Source organism: Mytilus californianus, unplaced genomic scaffold (genome assembly GCF_021869535.1).
Source record: "Mytilus californianus isolate M0D057914Y unplaced genomic scaffold, xbMytCali1.0.p SCAF_12, whole genome shotgun sequence".
NCBI lineage: Eukaryota > Metazoa > Mollusca > Bivalvia > Mytilida > Mytilidae > Mytilus > Mytilus californianus.
The window spans coordinates 20,335,468-20,353,302 of NW_026262604.1; the positions used below are offsets into that span (position 1 = coordinate 20,335,468).

Sequence of the window (17,835 nt, forward strand, 5' to 3'; positions counted from 1 at the left end):
AATATATTATTTGCATGATTAAAATTTAATAAGTTTTCATTTATCAAGGCTTATGAACAATTTCCTGAACTTAAAAATGAATAACTGTAAAAAAATATATTATTTGAAGATCTTTCTCTTATATAATCAAACAATTGTCAATACATTATTTGTGACTTTTTGTCCTATCCAATTTGTGACTTTATGTCCTGTGACTTTCTGTCCGTTTACCCTATTCATAGTATAGCCCAGTGTTTCTGTTAAAATAAAGTTCTGGTCATGGTTAAAATAATGTCAGAATTTGTTTAGTTGTAAAAACAATTACCAAGTAACAATCCACTTAGAACTTCACCTCCGGCAAAATTCAGGTGATCGGAGGGCAATAAATTTGCGTAATCGCACACCTGTGAATCCACAGTCACAACTCTAAGGAAATAATGACCGGAAAATCGGACACACATAATTTCACTGTGTAATTTAGAAGCAAACTTTAGCAAAGAAATGTTTCTTGTAATATCATGATCATTACCAGATTTTACTTTTTAAATTAAAAGAAATGCCGAAAAAAAGAAAAAAATATTTTCTCAATCAAATACATTAAAAAAATATTATTATATAATATATTATTTCAAGTAGTTTTTTAGAAAAAGAATTTATTTGATCTGAAATAAGTTTTCCTATTACTTTTCTTGATTAGCTATCGAGGTTATTCATCCCTGACTTGTCTACATGTTGTAGAATAATTATCGACGAGAATCTCATTCCGGGCCGCGTTTTTTAACGGGATTTCACGGAGTTGCCAATCTCTGTGTATATATGTCTCTGATAAAACACATTTAAAGCTAACAAGTTGTTATTGTTGGCATTTGTTTTTTGTATAGATCAATGGAAGTAGGTACTTACTACTAACGGTATTGAAGACTTGATCACTTTGATAGGCCACTAGTCTAAATACCACATGTTAAGATAGTCGGTAAGATAAATTCGTTACACAGTGTGCTAGTGACCTAAAACGATATATGTGGGGTCAGTAAATTCCATATGGGGATTCTCATGAACAAGGTATGGTTCTCCCTATGTCATGAATCTCGTCATTATTTGTCTTGTTTCATATATTAAGTAGTCCAACTACTGTATCACCAGCCAGTCAACACTGAGGTTGTGAGTTCGAATCCCGCACGGGGCAGGTGCACTCAACTCCAATCTTAATTGACTAGGATTGTCAGTTTTCCTATCGAAGGTTGGTGGTTTTCTCCGGGAACTCCTGCTTCCTCCACCAATAAAAATTGACCACCACGAAATAGGACAATAGTGTTGAAAGTGGCGTTAAACACCAATCAGTCAATCAATCAATCATATATTTAGGTCTTTTATTTTCAGAATTTGGTGTTAATGGCAAATCTATATAGAAATAAAAAGATGTGGTATGATTGCCAATGAAACAACTATCCACCAAAGTTTAAATTAAGTGGATGTAAGCAATTATAGGCAACCATACGGTCTTCAACAATGAGAAAAACCCATACAGTATGGTCGGCTATAAAAGGCCCCGACATGAAAAATATGAAACAATTCAATTGAGAAAACTAACGGCCTAATTTATAACAAAACAATTTACGAAAACAAATATGACGGACATGAACCAACGACAACCACGAAACTACAGGCTCCTGACTTGGGACAGGCACATAATGAATGTAGCGGGGTTAAACATATTTGTGAGCGTTCAACCCTCTCCCTAACCTGGGACAGAGGTGCAACAGTACAACATAAGAACAAACTATAAAAATAATTGTTTTTTTTATTATTTATTAACTTCTTTTTTAAACTCGAGGCGATTTAGAAAGAGCTTGTCAGATATCGTGTAGACACCGGTTTTCTCTTGAAAACTGTATGTTGCTATCTATATGTCCTCGAGTTCACAGACACTTGTTTCACATGCAGTGGTTAAGGTCCCCACCCCCATTTCTTGGAGGCAATCTCCCTCCTTCTTTGATCTTTACAGTCGCATGAAACAAGTGCCTGTGGTTGGGTTGCTAAATCTTTGCGTATACCACACATCTCATTTTATTCTAAAGTAATATTTGCCGCTGTACGATATCAAAGATCGTCTTCCAGGGTTTACGCATTTAACGTACACTTTCACTAAAACGGCCCGACGGTTCCAGCTCCGACCAGTACACATTTTTGTACTACTCTACACTAATGATAGCTCCAGAACTAAATCGATCAAGGTACAGAGTTTGGCTTTCATTGTGTCATTTGTTGTAATTTCTCCAATATTTTTATCAAAACTGTTCATAATGCGCAGATGAACGGAAGAAAGATGCTGCGCCGAAAAAGCTATTTCAGCTATACTGAGCATTCACATCCTTTTTTTCCCGTCGACATTTCTGTATGCGTCACTCTAAATTAGCCTTCCTCATATATACTATATATATACATATATATAGTCAGGGGTAGCGTTAGCGTAGCGAATTGTGTTTGGCATAGGTCGATTCCTTCGAAGAGTTCATGAAAAAAAGAATAAGGCGAAGTCGAAACGCTTTCTGATATTCATTGACCTATCGAACTTTAAAACATAAATGCCTTTTTAAGAAGAGATAATGATTTGACTGAGTGACGGTTTTTTAAATGAATTCTTTTAATTATATATATATATATTGTATGATTTCTCTCCGTTCCCGAACATGACCTTCTAGAATAACATGGTCTTTACTGAGTTTTTCTAGTGTCCCCGTTTTTTAAATAGGTCTCTGAAATTCTCCTTTTCTTTATTGAGTCTTGAGTAATTTTTCTAAATTAATTTTTCGTCTGTCTTTTATTACTATTCTGAATTTTCATAAAACTAAAACTAACTGAAAACATTCTTTCATCCGTTTCTTAAACGAAACTACTGATATTAAAAAAAAACGAACAATTGTGTGAATATATGTCACTAACATCTGTTCAAGTGCAATATTTGAAAGTTTTAATATTTATTTTGATGTTTTACTAGTTTCCAGTTTCCAGTTTTATTGAATAACGATCAGACGCAAATGTATGACACGGAAGTAATACATAACATTCACATATTAATGACGAAACAAACGGATACAAAACAAGGTAACTAAATAGTACATATAAGATCTTCAATGTAGGAAACCAACATATGAAATATGATTATATTTATATTGAATAGAGCATTTTTTTTAACAAAACATAGATTAATGCTTGTACATGTGTACTTCGACGTGATCATTTCATAATAATTGGAATATTTATGTAATTATATCTAAGTAAATACTTATTTCTACATAGGCGGATCCAGGGGGACCTGGAGGGGGGGGGGCCGGGCCCCCCTTTTCATGGGAAAAATTTGGTTGATTATATAGGAAATCACTGAAGCATGACTGGAGCGGGCCCCTCCTTATGAAAAGTTCTGGATCCGCCACTGTTCTATATTCTATCATGTATGCATATTTACATGTTAATAACATCTTAAATAAAACTAATCTTAATAATTTTCTTTACACTGAGTACATATTCGTGATACTGTTGTAATATTGATATTATAATGTTTTTGATGAACTCGTTATTTTTTTTGTGAAATAGTTATATATTTTACGGAGCACTGTTGGTTTCATACAAAAAAGGGTTTTTAAAGTCAAGCGCTGGAGATTTATATCTTTAACGCTAGACTTATTATCTACAACGCTAGACTTTATATGCTATAGCGCTCGTCTTTAAATTTGCAGTACTGTAGTTTTACATCTTCTGCACTGGACTTTATATCTATACAGCGCTGCATTTTACATCTCCAGCTTTTCAATTTCGTACTTTATTTAACATTTTAGATTATTTGTTTAGAGCGTCACTAATGAGTCTTTTGTAGACGAAACGCGAGTCTAGCGTACACAATTTTAATCCTGGTATCCATGATGAGTTTATTTACATATCCAGCGCTAGACTCTTTATATATCTACAGCGCTATACTTTAGATCTCCAGCGCTGGACTTACTTTCTACAACGCTAGGTTTAGATCTACAGCGCTGGACTAAAACATCTCAAGCGCTTCACTTCAAATCTACAGCGCTGGACTTAAGATCTATAGCGCTTGATTTTACATCTCCAGCGCTTGACTTTACAAACCTACAGCGCTAGACATTTAAATTACATTTCCAGCGCTTGACTTTGAAAATCCACAAGACTCCGTAATATTTTGATAAGCACGTGGTACCCTTATGTTAAATTGCAGTTTCAAAAATGTATAAAACCTGTGTCAATGTATACATGAAGAAATGGATGGGGTTCACAAAATAGAGAATAATGGGCCAATACTACAAAAAAAATGGGCCAAAGAATAAAGAAAAATGGTATGGTAAAATATAAAGAATAGATAATAATGGAGTTCTAAAATATAACAGATAGAAAATAATGGGGTGCTAACATATTTAGAATGGAGAATAATGAGCTAAAAATATAAAGAATAGAGAACAATGACCTAAATAGTTAACGAATTCAGAAACGAAAGACCCCACCCCAACCCAATCCAGACCCTCATACATGTACACGAGTGTCACCCAAGCTTCGTATTGCTATGTGTTTCTTTATTCTACATTGACTAGAGGTATAGGCGGAGGGTTGAGATCTCACAAAACATGTTTAACCCCGCCGCATTTTTGCGCCTGTCCCAAGTCATTTGCCTTTGTTAGTCTTGTATGTTTTTTAATTTTAGTTCATTTATATGTTTTGGAGTTTAGTGTGACGTCCATTTTTGACTGAACTAGTACACAATTTTATTTAGGGGCCAGCTGAGGGACCACCTCCGGGTGCGGGATTTTCTCGCTGCGTTGAAGACCTATTGGTGGCCTTCGGCTGTTGTCTGCTCTTTGGTCGGGTTGTTGTTTCTTTGACATATTCCCCATTTCCATTCTCAATTTTATTGTTCTGTTTTGCCATTGTATTGTATTGTATATATTTTGTGCATGCCTCATGTTACAGTGCTGTCAGAGAATAAATCTGGAATTAAGGGGGTACATAACACTACAGGGAGATAACTCTGTAAAAATCAGCTGAACGTTTTAATCACGTTCTATTGTTTTATGAAATTTTTATATTTTTGTCAAAGGGTCAAAGTTAATATTTTGTCAAAATTTTATGAAAATTTAACGAGCCAAATTAATTTTAGTCGAGGTGTTTGGTACCACCTTAAGTCTTGAAATCCCATCTTCCTGTTTCAATAGGAATACAGAGATTAAAAGTTATTAGTTTTGTTATCCATACTTTATTTTATTTTGCTCAATTTTAATAATAGTTTTCTTAACAGAAGTCTTTCTAAATTAAACAAAAAAAATGTCAACGAGAAGAAATGGTTATATTTATACGCTATTTCGAATACATTGATCTTTAAAGTCACATGAAACTTCAAATTTAAAAAAAAGTTGAATATGTTTTATATACTTGAATGGCTAAGTCTTACTATGAAACAAGAGTACGTGAACTTTCTCGTGAAGAAAAAAACCTTATATTTAATTTATCAAAATCTTCTTAATGTGCTGCTATTGAATTATTGTCTTCCCCTACACTAATTCGCCGATATTTTCCCGTAACTTGTCCTTAACTACAAGACCTCTCGTTAGAACTTCGGCCATCGCACAGCGCAGGTGCGAGTGGAAAACCGTGATGAAAGAATGTAAACAAACGTGCAGTAGTAATAACTGATTATTACAATTATTGAATACAATAAATCATTCAACAACTGTTAAGGAAAAGTTTAATTACCAACTGGGAACACTTGGAAAATATAATAAAAATATCATGGCTCTATTTATTCACTTATTTGTCACGTGCTCCACTGCTCTGTGTTGATTGTTTATAAATGTCACGATCCGGTGAACTACGACAACAAACTCGCAAGTTAATTAGCTTGCGATCAACAATCACTGAATGAAATATTATTTGTCGATAATACGTTATTGATTCGTAATAAATATATAAAATAAATACGTACATACAGGACTTATTTAAGTATATATGCATGCATTGGTTCAGTAATTTCGATAACATTAAAGATTCAAGAAACTCGTTTCAAATGACTTTAAGTATCTGTATACATGTTTTTCGATGACACAAATCTAATTTTCAAAATCATATCCAAAACCTGCATTGTTAGATATAGATCTAGTATGATGGAACAACCTAAATGATTACAAACTATTTTTCTGTTAACTGTACAAAAGTCTATACAAACTAGTGGCGGATTTAACGGGGGGGGGGGGGGCTTTGAGGGCGTACGCCCATCCCCCTTTGATTAGAAAATAAATCATTTTCAGCATTGAATTGTCCAAAAATTATTTAAGCCACGCTACGCTCGGCGGTGTTTCTTCAGTTTTATGGAATTACGCCCCTTTTCAAAAATCCTGAATGGGCCCCTGCATACAACTTATTTAAGTCATAGGATACTTCAAATTTGACGAAACAAATTAATATGTTTTATATACTTGGATGGCTAAGTTTTGCAAAAATCACGTGTATATACAATATAAGTTATTCTTAAAGAAAATCTTTTATTTTTCAAGTGTCCTGTGTTCCGGCGTCAAACATCATACATTTTAAATCTTTTTGTATGCTTAAGAATAAAAAAAGATTTTTTGATGAAAAATGTGAGTATTCTGTATATTATCCGAAATCTCATTTCTCCGTAGTCATTGAGAAAATGTATACATCGTTTTAACCTTTGAAAGCCAGTAATGACTTAACGAATAGGCAATTGAAATGTCATAATATATTGTTTCATAATGCCGGATCAAATTAACTCATTTTTGTTGAGCCTGCGAAATTTATTTCGCAAAAGCGAGACATTGCGATCCTAGATTCCCTCGTCGGCGTCAACATTTAGGTTCAGTCAGTGTTTTTTTAGACATCAATAACTTTGTCAAACCTACATGGAATTTTATGAAATTTGGACAGAAGCTTGTTTATGACAAAAATACAGTACCCAGAGCAACATTTTGAAAATAAATATTTTTCCCTATTTTACTGATAAATGGATTTTGTTTTTTTTACAGTTAACATTCAGATTTAGTCTAAGGTTTAAGTTTTTCAGTTATCAATAACTTTGTGAAACCTTTATGGAATTTTATGAAATTTTAACAGAAGCCTGTTTATGACCAAAATACAGTATCCAGAGCAAAATTTTGAAAATATTTATTTTCTTTTTTCCGCTATTTACTGATAAATGGACTTAGTTTTATTACAGTTAGCAAGTAGATACAGTGTAGGCTTAAAGTTTGTTACACATCAATTACTTTGTCAAACTTCCATAGAGTGTTAGGAAACTTTGGCAGAAGCTTTTTAATGATTAAGAGATAATGTCTGAAGCAAACCTTTGAAAATATATTTTTTGTCATTTTTAGTATTTTTTTACAGTTAACATTTACAGACAGTATGGGAATAAATTGTTTTGACATGATAAGATTGTAAACCTTCAAACGAAACATGGACAGAGGCTAAATCTTCAAGACCAAGAAAGAACATTTAAAAAAAATTTGAATCTTTTTAAAATTCTGTATTTTTCTGATAAATGGACTCACTTTTTAAGTCAGCATTACACTTTTACACTGACAGCAGCAATCGCAGGCGAGACACAGTGTTCCGCGGAACCCCTTACGATTTTTTATCACTTATTCGTATCATATCCGTGCAGTTGGAAAACAGAAATATCTCTTCATTCAAGAAATCGATAACCGGCAACAACAATAAGAGATATGTATTCCCAATAGAACGTTGCCCAATATTTCGTAATATAACTTTAGTAAGATATAGCGCCGTAAGCCATATGTGTGTTTAATTGAACCGCATTTAAAAACACAACTGAAATTACATTGCCTGCAAAACAATAACCATTCAAGTTTTGATTGCACTGTTGACCATTCAAGTTTGATTGCACAGTTGACCATGTAATTCCATATTTCAAACTGAATATGAACCGCCTAGCGGAGCGATATGCCAAAACAAATTTGAACGATTTTTTGCCAAAAATTATATATTTTCCAATCTAAGGGGGCGTATGCCCTCTACGCCCAACCCCACCCACTGAATCCGCCACTGACACAAACGTTAGGTTTCTGAATCATTGACGTATATACCTTACATTATTTAATTCTTGTATGCCTTTTATAGAAAGATGTTATTAACCACGACACTTAAAAGATTTAGCATGCTGTTAGTCGCTTCAGCAATGTTACTGGTTGGTGTATACGGAGGTAAAGGATACTCACCGTTATAATGTTGATCCATGCTGTTTTAGAACTGATCTTTTTCGTCAAAAAGGAATTGCTCGACTCACTTTGCAGAACCTGCAAAATGTACATATTGCATCAATTATAGAAAAAAGAAGATGTGGTATGAATGCCAATGAGACAACTCCCAACACCAGACCAAATGACATAGAAATTAACAACTATAAGTCACCGTACGGCCTTTAGCAATGAGCAATCCCTAACAAATTGTTTATTTCTAATGGTTCGGAATATGTATGATACATTTACCACAAGACGTTAAGCAAACAATTATCAATCCATTAATATTCACCTAAGCACAAAGGAGAGAATTAAGTGCCAGTCTATGTAAGAATCGGGCAATTTAGAAAAATTTCAAAACATGGCCGAAAAAAAACCCACCGACCTATCCATCCTATTTTGAAGTTATTTTCATCCTATAGCAAATTACTGAGTTAGCTCCCCTTAATTGTTAATTTCTAGTGCATTTCAACAAATTACATCTTGAATTAATAGAACAGAAACAGGAAACACATTTTATATTCGTGCACCATTATACAATTTGACCATAGATTAATGTCAACTTGAGTGAGTTTTGTTTGTCATGTTTTAACCACTGCCTGATTCTTAGGCAGATTAGCACTTAATATTCATATTTAAGCACATGTCCCTCCTTGAGGCTCCTTCTAACCTATATAACTAAACTGGTAATAATTTAGTATGGTTTCAAACGTAGAGAAGAACAAGCTAGTTCAGGTTTTCATTGGTCTATCAAAAATTTTTATTAAACTGATTTCGGTACCATTTTTTTTTTTACATTTTGAAAGCACACACCAAGAGAATTCAAAGACAACTAAGTGAAGCGCATTCATGAACTCCACACGGACCGAAACATATGATGATGATTGACCATTTAACGTCCAGTGGCAAATATAATGCAAATTCAGGACGAAAACCTGTTACTGCGATATGAATAATAAGCACACATTATACCAAACTCCGTACAGTGGTCGTTTCCGTTCCAGAACTATTTTCCTTTACTCCGTACAGTAGTATGCGGATCGGAGCTGGAACTGCCAGGGAGTTTGACATTATACTAGACCAACACGCTGAGTCGGATTTTTAACGTTTTAGGTCACAGTCCGCATGAAGACATGTCACCTTACCCGGACACATTATTCTGACTCAGAGCCAGTCAGTCTTTGCTCTTACATTAATGCTGCGTGCTTAGGTAGAAGCAGCAAATATCAATTTTAAAAACTTCGGTTTGACCCGGCCGAGGTTCGAGCCCACAACCTTCCGCTCTTGATGCAGCTACGAATCCCCCGAGACCAAAACAGAGAAAACGTCTTAAGGAATTGAGTCAAACATATCTAAATAGAGAATATTATTCTAATCAATCGGTAGATAAAAAGATTTGTATCTCTCAAGAAATCAAAACGGGCCTCTCGTGAGTTGGTGACCGTAATACGAAGTGTCGATTTAAAAACAAATGAGACACATGTATAACATAAATAAAAAGATGTGGTATGATTGCCAGTGAAATAACTATCCTCCAGAAACAAAATGACGTAGAGTGAGCAACTATATGTCACCGTATGGCCTTCAACAATGAGCAAAACTCATACAGCATAGCAAACTATAAAAGGCTCTGACATGACAAAATGTAAAAAATTTCAAACGAGAAAACCAATATGATAGACTGCGACCAACGACAACCATTGGATGCAAGGTCCTTGAATTGGACAAGCACATACAGAAAGTGGCAGGGTTAAACAGATTTGCGAGCGCTTAGTCCCTCCTCTTACCTTGGACAGTGGCGTAGCAGCACAATAAAAGAACAAACTGTAAAAAAAAGTTGAAAAAGACATGCTTACATCCACTTCATTTGAACTTTGGTGGATAGTTGTCTCATTGACAATCATACCACATCTCCTTATTTTTATATCATTAGATCGACACAAAAGATAATAAATGTATATATAATGGGCGTCTCCGAAACTTGAATAAAATGCAATTTTTGTCCAATTCATGTTTTGCTATCATTGTGAAAAAAATAGAAATATTTGGAATACCGGTATATGTTTTTGAAATTAAAACTTAAAAATTGTCACTTCATAGACAAATTTAAATTTATAATTCATTTTCAATCCGAAAAAAATGACCAACTTGTAAGTAAGCTTGCTCTTTAAACCTATGAAACTTTAGGACTTTTTCGTCTCTATTCTGTTCTCTTTATAATTTTTGTATGTTACAAATTACAAACTTTATTCTTAATGTTGGTACTATAAAAATTTTTAATTTAACCTTTTTTTCTTATATTTTTATGCTGACGTGCTAGTCATGACAATTCTTTTGGCGTCCTGTGATTCGAGTGTGCATGTGTCAAAATTAGTATTATCTAAAGCTAGTAAAATACCACTGGACGCCAGAGGAGAGTCGGTCTGTAATCTTTGCAATAGTTATTTATTCTAATAAATGAATATTAATTTATTTTAGATATTTGTACCGATGGTACCAAATTAAAAGAAATTGCTACGAATTGTGCTAGAAAACACTCTATCTTGTTCTCTCAAGCAACAAATGCAACAACCGAGGAAACATGTGGGTAAGACAACACCAGTGAAAAATGTGGGTAAGACAACACCAGTGAAAAATGAACACTTTATTTGTAAATGTAAATACTTTAAAAAATGAAAACAACACGCTTTTCTGGATTTACCTTCATCAGGAACGCTCAAATCCAAATATATGAAAGCCGAGAATGTATAAGAACCGAAACATTTGAAGAGCCAAAAAGAACATAAAAAATAGCCGAATACATACTTTAAATAGTATTTGGTAACTTTTGCAGAAAACAATGTTAAATAACGAGTAAAAACATTTTCTACAGAAATAGGGTAAAATTAAGTTTTTCGGTATAAATAAATGACTCATATCCAATTGGGGGTAACTTCTAATTAAAGACTGAATGACACGTTTTGAGTTATGAATTCTTTTTCAGTGAACAGTTACTGTAGGCATTTTGGGGTCTCTCTTTCTAACAGATATTCACAATTGTGCTTACAGATTAATTAGTTTTGTGAGGTAAGGGTACAATGTATCATGGCCAATACGCCGTTTCAGAATCTAAAGGATTATGGGTAATTTCATAGTTCGTATCCCAAAAACAAAATGAAAACAACGTCATGTAATTGGCTGAAGTTCCATTATTTAATACATTTTGAACCAATGACATTGCTCTGGTACACGTTTGAAAACATTACGCAGAATGCACTAGACTCTGAAAAGACGAATTATCCCTTGATTTATTTTGTACTAACGTGTTTAAAATCGGAAAGCTGGTCATGGTATACATAAGTTTAATTATGAAACTATTACTATAATGCGCGAGAGGCAAGCCGTTGTTTTTTGCGCTTAAACTGTTTGAAATATTGTCATATCATGGCCTTTTAAAGCTGACTTTATGGTATAGGTTTGTCTCATTGTTGAAGGTCGTACGGTAGCCTACAGTTGTTTATATCCATATCATACTCTGTTTGATAATTTTTTGATTGGTAAACATACCACGTCTCCTTATTTTATATCGATAGGCAGGTTACACGGAAGAATATGAAGATGAAAATTGGTAAAAAGTAAAACAACAAAAATACCGAACTCCAAGGAAAATTCAAAACGGAAAGTCCCTTAACAATTGGCTAAATCAAAAGCTCAAACACATCAAACGAATTGAAAACAACTGTTATATTCCTGACTTGGTACAGGCATTTCCTTATGTAGATAATGGTGGTTTTAAAGCTAGCTAAACCTCTCACTTGTATGACAGTCGCATAAAATTTCATTATTATATTGACAGCAAGGTGTGAACAAAACAAACAGACATAATAGGTAAAAATGTAAAAATAGGTGTACAGCAGTCAACATTGTGTTATAATCTCAATCATTATAAAACAATTAACAAATATGTCAACAAAGAAAAACAAAATGGTATATAGACAAAGCACATACGCAAAAATGAAACATAAGAATACAAAAAATGACCACAGCACAACAACACAATGGCGGGATGTACAAGTACCGAGCCACGTCTAAAGGATATTACCAAAAATGGACCAAACAGTAAACGTTAGTAATTTACAAAGACAAATAAAAGAACACTATAACACGTAATTAAGATGATAAACAACGTCAGTACCTAGCATCTATACATCAAGACCAACATGTATTATTTGTGTAGATGACACGGAATATTTATCAACAAGGTCTTGATGAACTTTTTTAGAAAAAGGACGAGACGATCTTTGAAATAACCCTGGTTCATCAACTTTCTGCTCAGACACTGGTGACGTTTTACAAAGTCTGAGTAGCAGCTCAATGATATCAAATAGCGATAATTTTTATCTAGTGCTTTACCTTTTCCAGATAATGGTAACACTGTGAACAGATCTCCATCAACGGTAGATAATACTTTCTGATGCTGTAAATTTAACATTTCATTGTCATTCAAAGTGTTTCGGAATTTTCAAAATAAATATTTCCAATTCCGCGTATTGGATAAAAATACCGAAAAATTCTCGGAAAACACTAAAATGTTTTAAAACTGTTTTAACTTGGAATGCATTTCAAATGAATGTTTATCATACTTTATCATTTACAGGTTGATGACGAATAAGGTTAAACCATGTGTTTTCAATAACGTTAATGGCACGTTCGGGAGGATATGCACGGCTCAAGAACAACATCAGATGATTATGGATTTCAAAGATGAAATAATGCTATTTCTTAAGTTGAATATCAGTGACTGTAAGTTGTCTTGTTTTAATAATGAATTTGAACAACCGCACAATAACAATGTGATATAAGTAGGCATACCAATTTTAAGTTAATATATTCATAAAATAGTAAGTATTTCTCACTATTAGGCAATTCAATAGCTAATTTCAACATTGAGCTGATGTTACTAAATTGGTAAGCTTTCAGTTTCACTGGGTCCAGAATAGTCGCTTTGGGAATGAGCCGCACTTTTTCTGTACAATATGATTTTATTTTATTTTTATTTTATTTTTGTTGTTGATATTCCTTAATATTTTCACTAATTTAATATGTTCTTTCTCTTATCCATCTAATTTTACAATCCCTCTATTCTTATTTTCCACGAGGCAGGAAAGATCGGAAATTTTAATATCGTATTTCTGTTCAAAAGGTTTACCATATACTTACACATTAAATAAGTCAAAATAAGTTGAAATAGTAAGAAATGTTAATTATCAAAAAGTTACAACACCAAAAAAAATAATATATAAAAAAGGGGGGTTGATTTCCTATTGCCTGAAGGGTCCAGTAGAAAATGACAAATTTGTTAGCTTGCATATTTTCTAAACAAAACAAGGTTACGGAAATAATTAACAACTTTTAAGGATGTAGTCATGTCAAGTTTAGGAATTTTTGTCAAATGTTCGGACTTCCCCAGTAAACAATCCAACGTTGACATTACGTTGCGACAACGTAATACTATCGTTGTGGGTTTTTCCTACAATACAGGGTTAAATATTTTGCCCCATATCACGCACTTGTCTTTTCACAGAAGACTTCAATATCACTTAAAAGGTCATTACCAAAATTTAGGCAGATTCTATATTTCTTCACTTACGATTTGAGAACCCAATAATGCCAATGCAAAATATAAGGTAAAGTCCGAGTCAGCCTTTTCCCGCCATTTTTTAAAATCAAATATCTCGAAAAGGAGTTCGGATCCATAACCTATCAATATTTTTAGCTTATTTTGTTCCATAACTAATGCTTTTCTGACTTATAGTATCAATTTTAAATTATAGATTTTTTTTAAATTTCACCTGACTGCATCCTTAACTGCATTTTGTATTTTACTTTACCAAAACAATTAATATGTTATCACAGAGCGAACCAAATTTGAAAATTTGAGCACACAAATCGTGTTGGTAAACGTTGTCTTTGTTATACTAGAGTAATAAAATAAAAAAAGAGTTATTCCCCGTTAGTCGTTTACTTGCCGATTTCAATAAAAAGCGATAATTTATTTGAAATTAAACAAATAAAGTACATAAATGTTTACTTAGAATTCAATCGTGCAGTATCAGAAAATTTACAAAGTCACGTGGAAAAATGTATCGCTCTAAAAGTGTTATTGCATATGCATTCCAGGAGATTAATCTTACAAGTATAAGATTTTTCCTATTCAAAAGTATTATAATGTATAAGAAGATTATCTCTTCATTGACTGCATTTAGCTTCTGTCAAGGAATAAGTGTCCCTCTTATGATATGGATCATAGTTTGTATACGTCCGCTCGACAGAGTTGGGGATATATAAGACTCCTCGTGTCCGTCCATCACACTTTTAGTTCCTAGATGATAAATTATATACATGATATAGAGAACCTCTATTTGAACTTAATTAAAATTATATTTTCGTCAATCACACTTTTAGTTCCTAGATGATATATACCTGATATAGAGAACCTTTATTTGAAGTTAATTGAAATTATATTTTCGTCGTTTTCACTTTTACTGTTCCAACATTATAAATGGAGAACTCATTTTGTTTCAAATTGAACGACATTTTAATAGAACGTGTAAAACCACTAAACACATATGAGGAATTTCGATTTCGTCGTGTTCAATTTTACCGTTCTCAAGAGTTATGGTACTTGAGTATTTGGAAAAACATCGAATTGTTTTGTTTTATGGATAATCATTCGAGAACACCTTTTTAGTGAAATTGATTGAAATTTTAATGAAATGTTTTGGACTACTAAAGACAGGTATTGTTCGATTTTCGACGTTTTCACATTTACAATTTCCGAAAAAATGGGCCATGATTGTTGGAAAAATTCAAACTTGCGTGGTCTCTAGATGATAAATGGGGAACGACATTTAAAAATTGATTGATATTTCAATGGAATGTTTTTGACCCCTAACACAGAAGCATTTTCAAACTTTGAAAGTGTTATTTATCTTATTTTATTAGGTATACCACCGATGTCATGCAGCAATGTTGATTCAATACTTTACTTTCTACCTGTAATATGTGAATCTGTATATAACCAGTTTGTCCAGACAGGAAACTGTAGGTGAGTTTTGAGGTTTTTTCCCCCATCGATTTCATTCTAAAAGAACGACTATAGGGATGACAAAACAACGCTTTTATTGTTGTTTTTCAGCGTGGATGTGTACCATCACGTGGTTCGTGACGTTTACTGGGTTGAAGCTGTCGCGTGTCATTGTTTTGCTCATAGACACCTTTTTACATTAATGCACTTATTCAAGATAAACCAAATGGCATTTAAATCGTTAGTCAGCTTTAATCACATTTTGAAGAAAATAAAATATTTTAAAAACATGACATTAAAGTCTATCAAATATTAGAACTTTCTACAGAAAACAAGAGCTAAAATGTGAACACTTTTCAGCCCATCTGTCCCTAATTGTCCATGTGAGCTTTTGTCATCACTGACCATCACTTGGCGTCCGTTGTTAAAGTAAATTTTATTTAAAATTCTAATTATCTAAAAAAAAAAACATGACCAATTTCAACCAAACTTGACGTGATTAAGCAAGGTAAATGATTAAGCAAGGTAAATGATTAAGCCAGGTAAATCATTAAGCCAGGTAAATCATTAAGCCAGGTAAATCATTAAGCCAGGTAAATGATTAAGCTAGGTAAATCATTAAGCCAGGTAAATGATTAAGAGCCTAATATTTAGTACGCCATTTGGTTTGGTGGTTAGTTGTCTCTTTGGCAAATTGAATCATACCAAATCTTATTTTCATATTTGTTATACTTTCTTGAACTGTTCATTCTTTTCAGCATATATTTAGATAACCTAAATTGCTACAAAGACAACATTAATACAACTGAATCCTGTGTTGGTAACGCTATACATGGTATTATCAAGTCCAATAGAGATAAATGGACGCAAGCCACGAAACAGCAAACCACTTGTCCAGGTAAGGCCCCATAAAAAAAGGTATGATTTCTTCCTCCCAACCTTCTTAAAATTTTCATGTCTACCCTTACATTTTTGGTTGAGCACAGACTGTTATATCCAGATATTTTTGGTTTCGCTCAGTTATAAATGTTTGTCGTAAAGCGTCTAACACATTAGTTGTCATCTTACAAAATTAAATAAATTGACTATTTTTCACACATTTATTTTATCAAATTTAGTTTTTTGTCCTTTGTTTTGCATTTTTTAACAACGACAACAAAACATACCGCTTCATTAAAAAAAATCAGGAAAGGGCTTTACGATCTATATATAAAGGATATGTCAGTACGTATGATGAACTATATTGCCCTCTAGATGCCTAATGGTTATTTTTTTTCGTTGGGTTACTGACTTATTGATGAATACCCCATATCCCTTTTCATTCATATGATACTGATGTCCGTTTCGGATGAATGGTTTTGTGATAACCTTCACCCGATATGGTCGAGACCCGACAAACAGAGTATCCTTCAAAAATTTGTATTTGTTTTAAATCCTCTAATCTAAATCCAATGACAAAAATGCCTTTGAAAATTAAATATTTTTTGCGAATATCGTATATACTTCCAGATAAAGACTAAAATTTGCTACATTAAGTGAGTGGACAGGGGATAGGGGCTTCGAATGAATCCAAAGCTGGCTCACCGTCTAAATGTCATCTTCGGCAGTAATGATAAAACATGATGAATTTTAAAAATTAAAAAAAAACTTCTTTTTACAGTTACCAGTCATATATCTGTAGTTAAATATCTTAATGCGAGTTCAAAACTTTTGCAGGTTCTGCTGAGACAACAACCCTTTCGTCAATACTCAGATATACCAGTTCTGTTTGGTCAATACTCCGGAATACCAGTCCTGCTTCTTCAATACTCGGGGAGACCAGTTCTGCTTCGTCAATACTCGGTGATACCAGTTCTGCCGCGTCAAAACTCGGTGATACCAGTTCTACCGCGTCAATACTCGAGGATACCAGTTCTGCTTCGTCAATACTCGGTGAAACCAGTTCTGCCGCGTCAATACTCTGGGATACCAGTACTGCTTCGTCAATACTCGGTGATACTAGTTCTGCCGCGCCAATTCTTTGGGATACCAGTTCTGCTTCGTCAAAACTCGCTGATACCAGTTCTGCCGCGTCAATACTCGAGGATACCAGTTCTGCTTCGTCAATACTGGGTGATACTAGTTCTGCAGATATGATTTCGTCATATATTTATCCTGTTGCTGTTACTTTGTTTGTTTGTTACATTTATTTGCTATGATTCTTCAATAAAAGTTGGTATTTTCCTGAACAGTATTTGAAATTAGTATCGTAAAAAAATTAGAGAAACAAAGTGACACAATTTTGGCTGCTGGATCCCAATTATTGTCACGTTAACCAGTTATGTCTGTTTTGGTTGCTCGACCAGTTTTGTCAATATGGCGGAACTATAAACAACTGTGGAACAAGTGGGAGGTTTGGCTAGCTATAAAACCAGGTTTAACCCACCATTTTCTGTATGCCTTTACCAAGTCATGAATATGATTGACGGTTGTATTCCATTCGTTTCATTGGTTGATATAGTCGAGCGT

At 33.6% G+C, this 17,835-nt stretch overlaps 1 protein-coding gene across 2 annotated transcripts; it reads left to right on the forward strand.

Moving 5' to 3' along the window:
- Positions 1-3,019: 3,019 nt before the first annotated feature.
- On the forward strand, positions 3,020-17,555 carry LOC127721495 (mucin-22-like). 2 transcript variants are annotated; one of them, XM_052228255.1, is made up of 7 exons: positions 3,020-3,084; positions 8,143-8,225; positions 10,740-10,848; positions 12,898-13,043; positions 15,246-15,348; positions 16,086-16,225; positions 17,044-17,555. In XM_052228255.1, the coding sequence occupies exons 2-7, from the start codon at positions 8,147-8,149 to the stop codon at positions 17,523-17,525; spliced, it is 1,059 nt and encodes a 352-aa protein (XP_052084215.1). In that variant the 5' UTR covers positions 3,020-3,084; positions 8,143-8,146; the 3' UTR covers positions 17,526-17,555. The 2 variants fall into 2 exon arrangements, with proteins under 2 accessions (XP_052084215.1, XP_052084217.1); XM_052228257.1 differs by lacking the exon at positions 3,020-3,084 and adding an exon at positions 6,536-6,623.
- Positions 17,556-17,835: the final 280 nt, after the last annotated feature.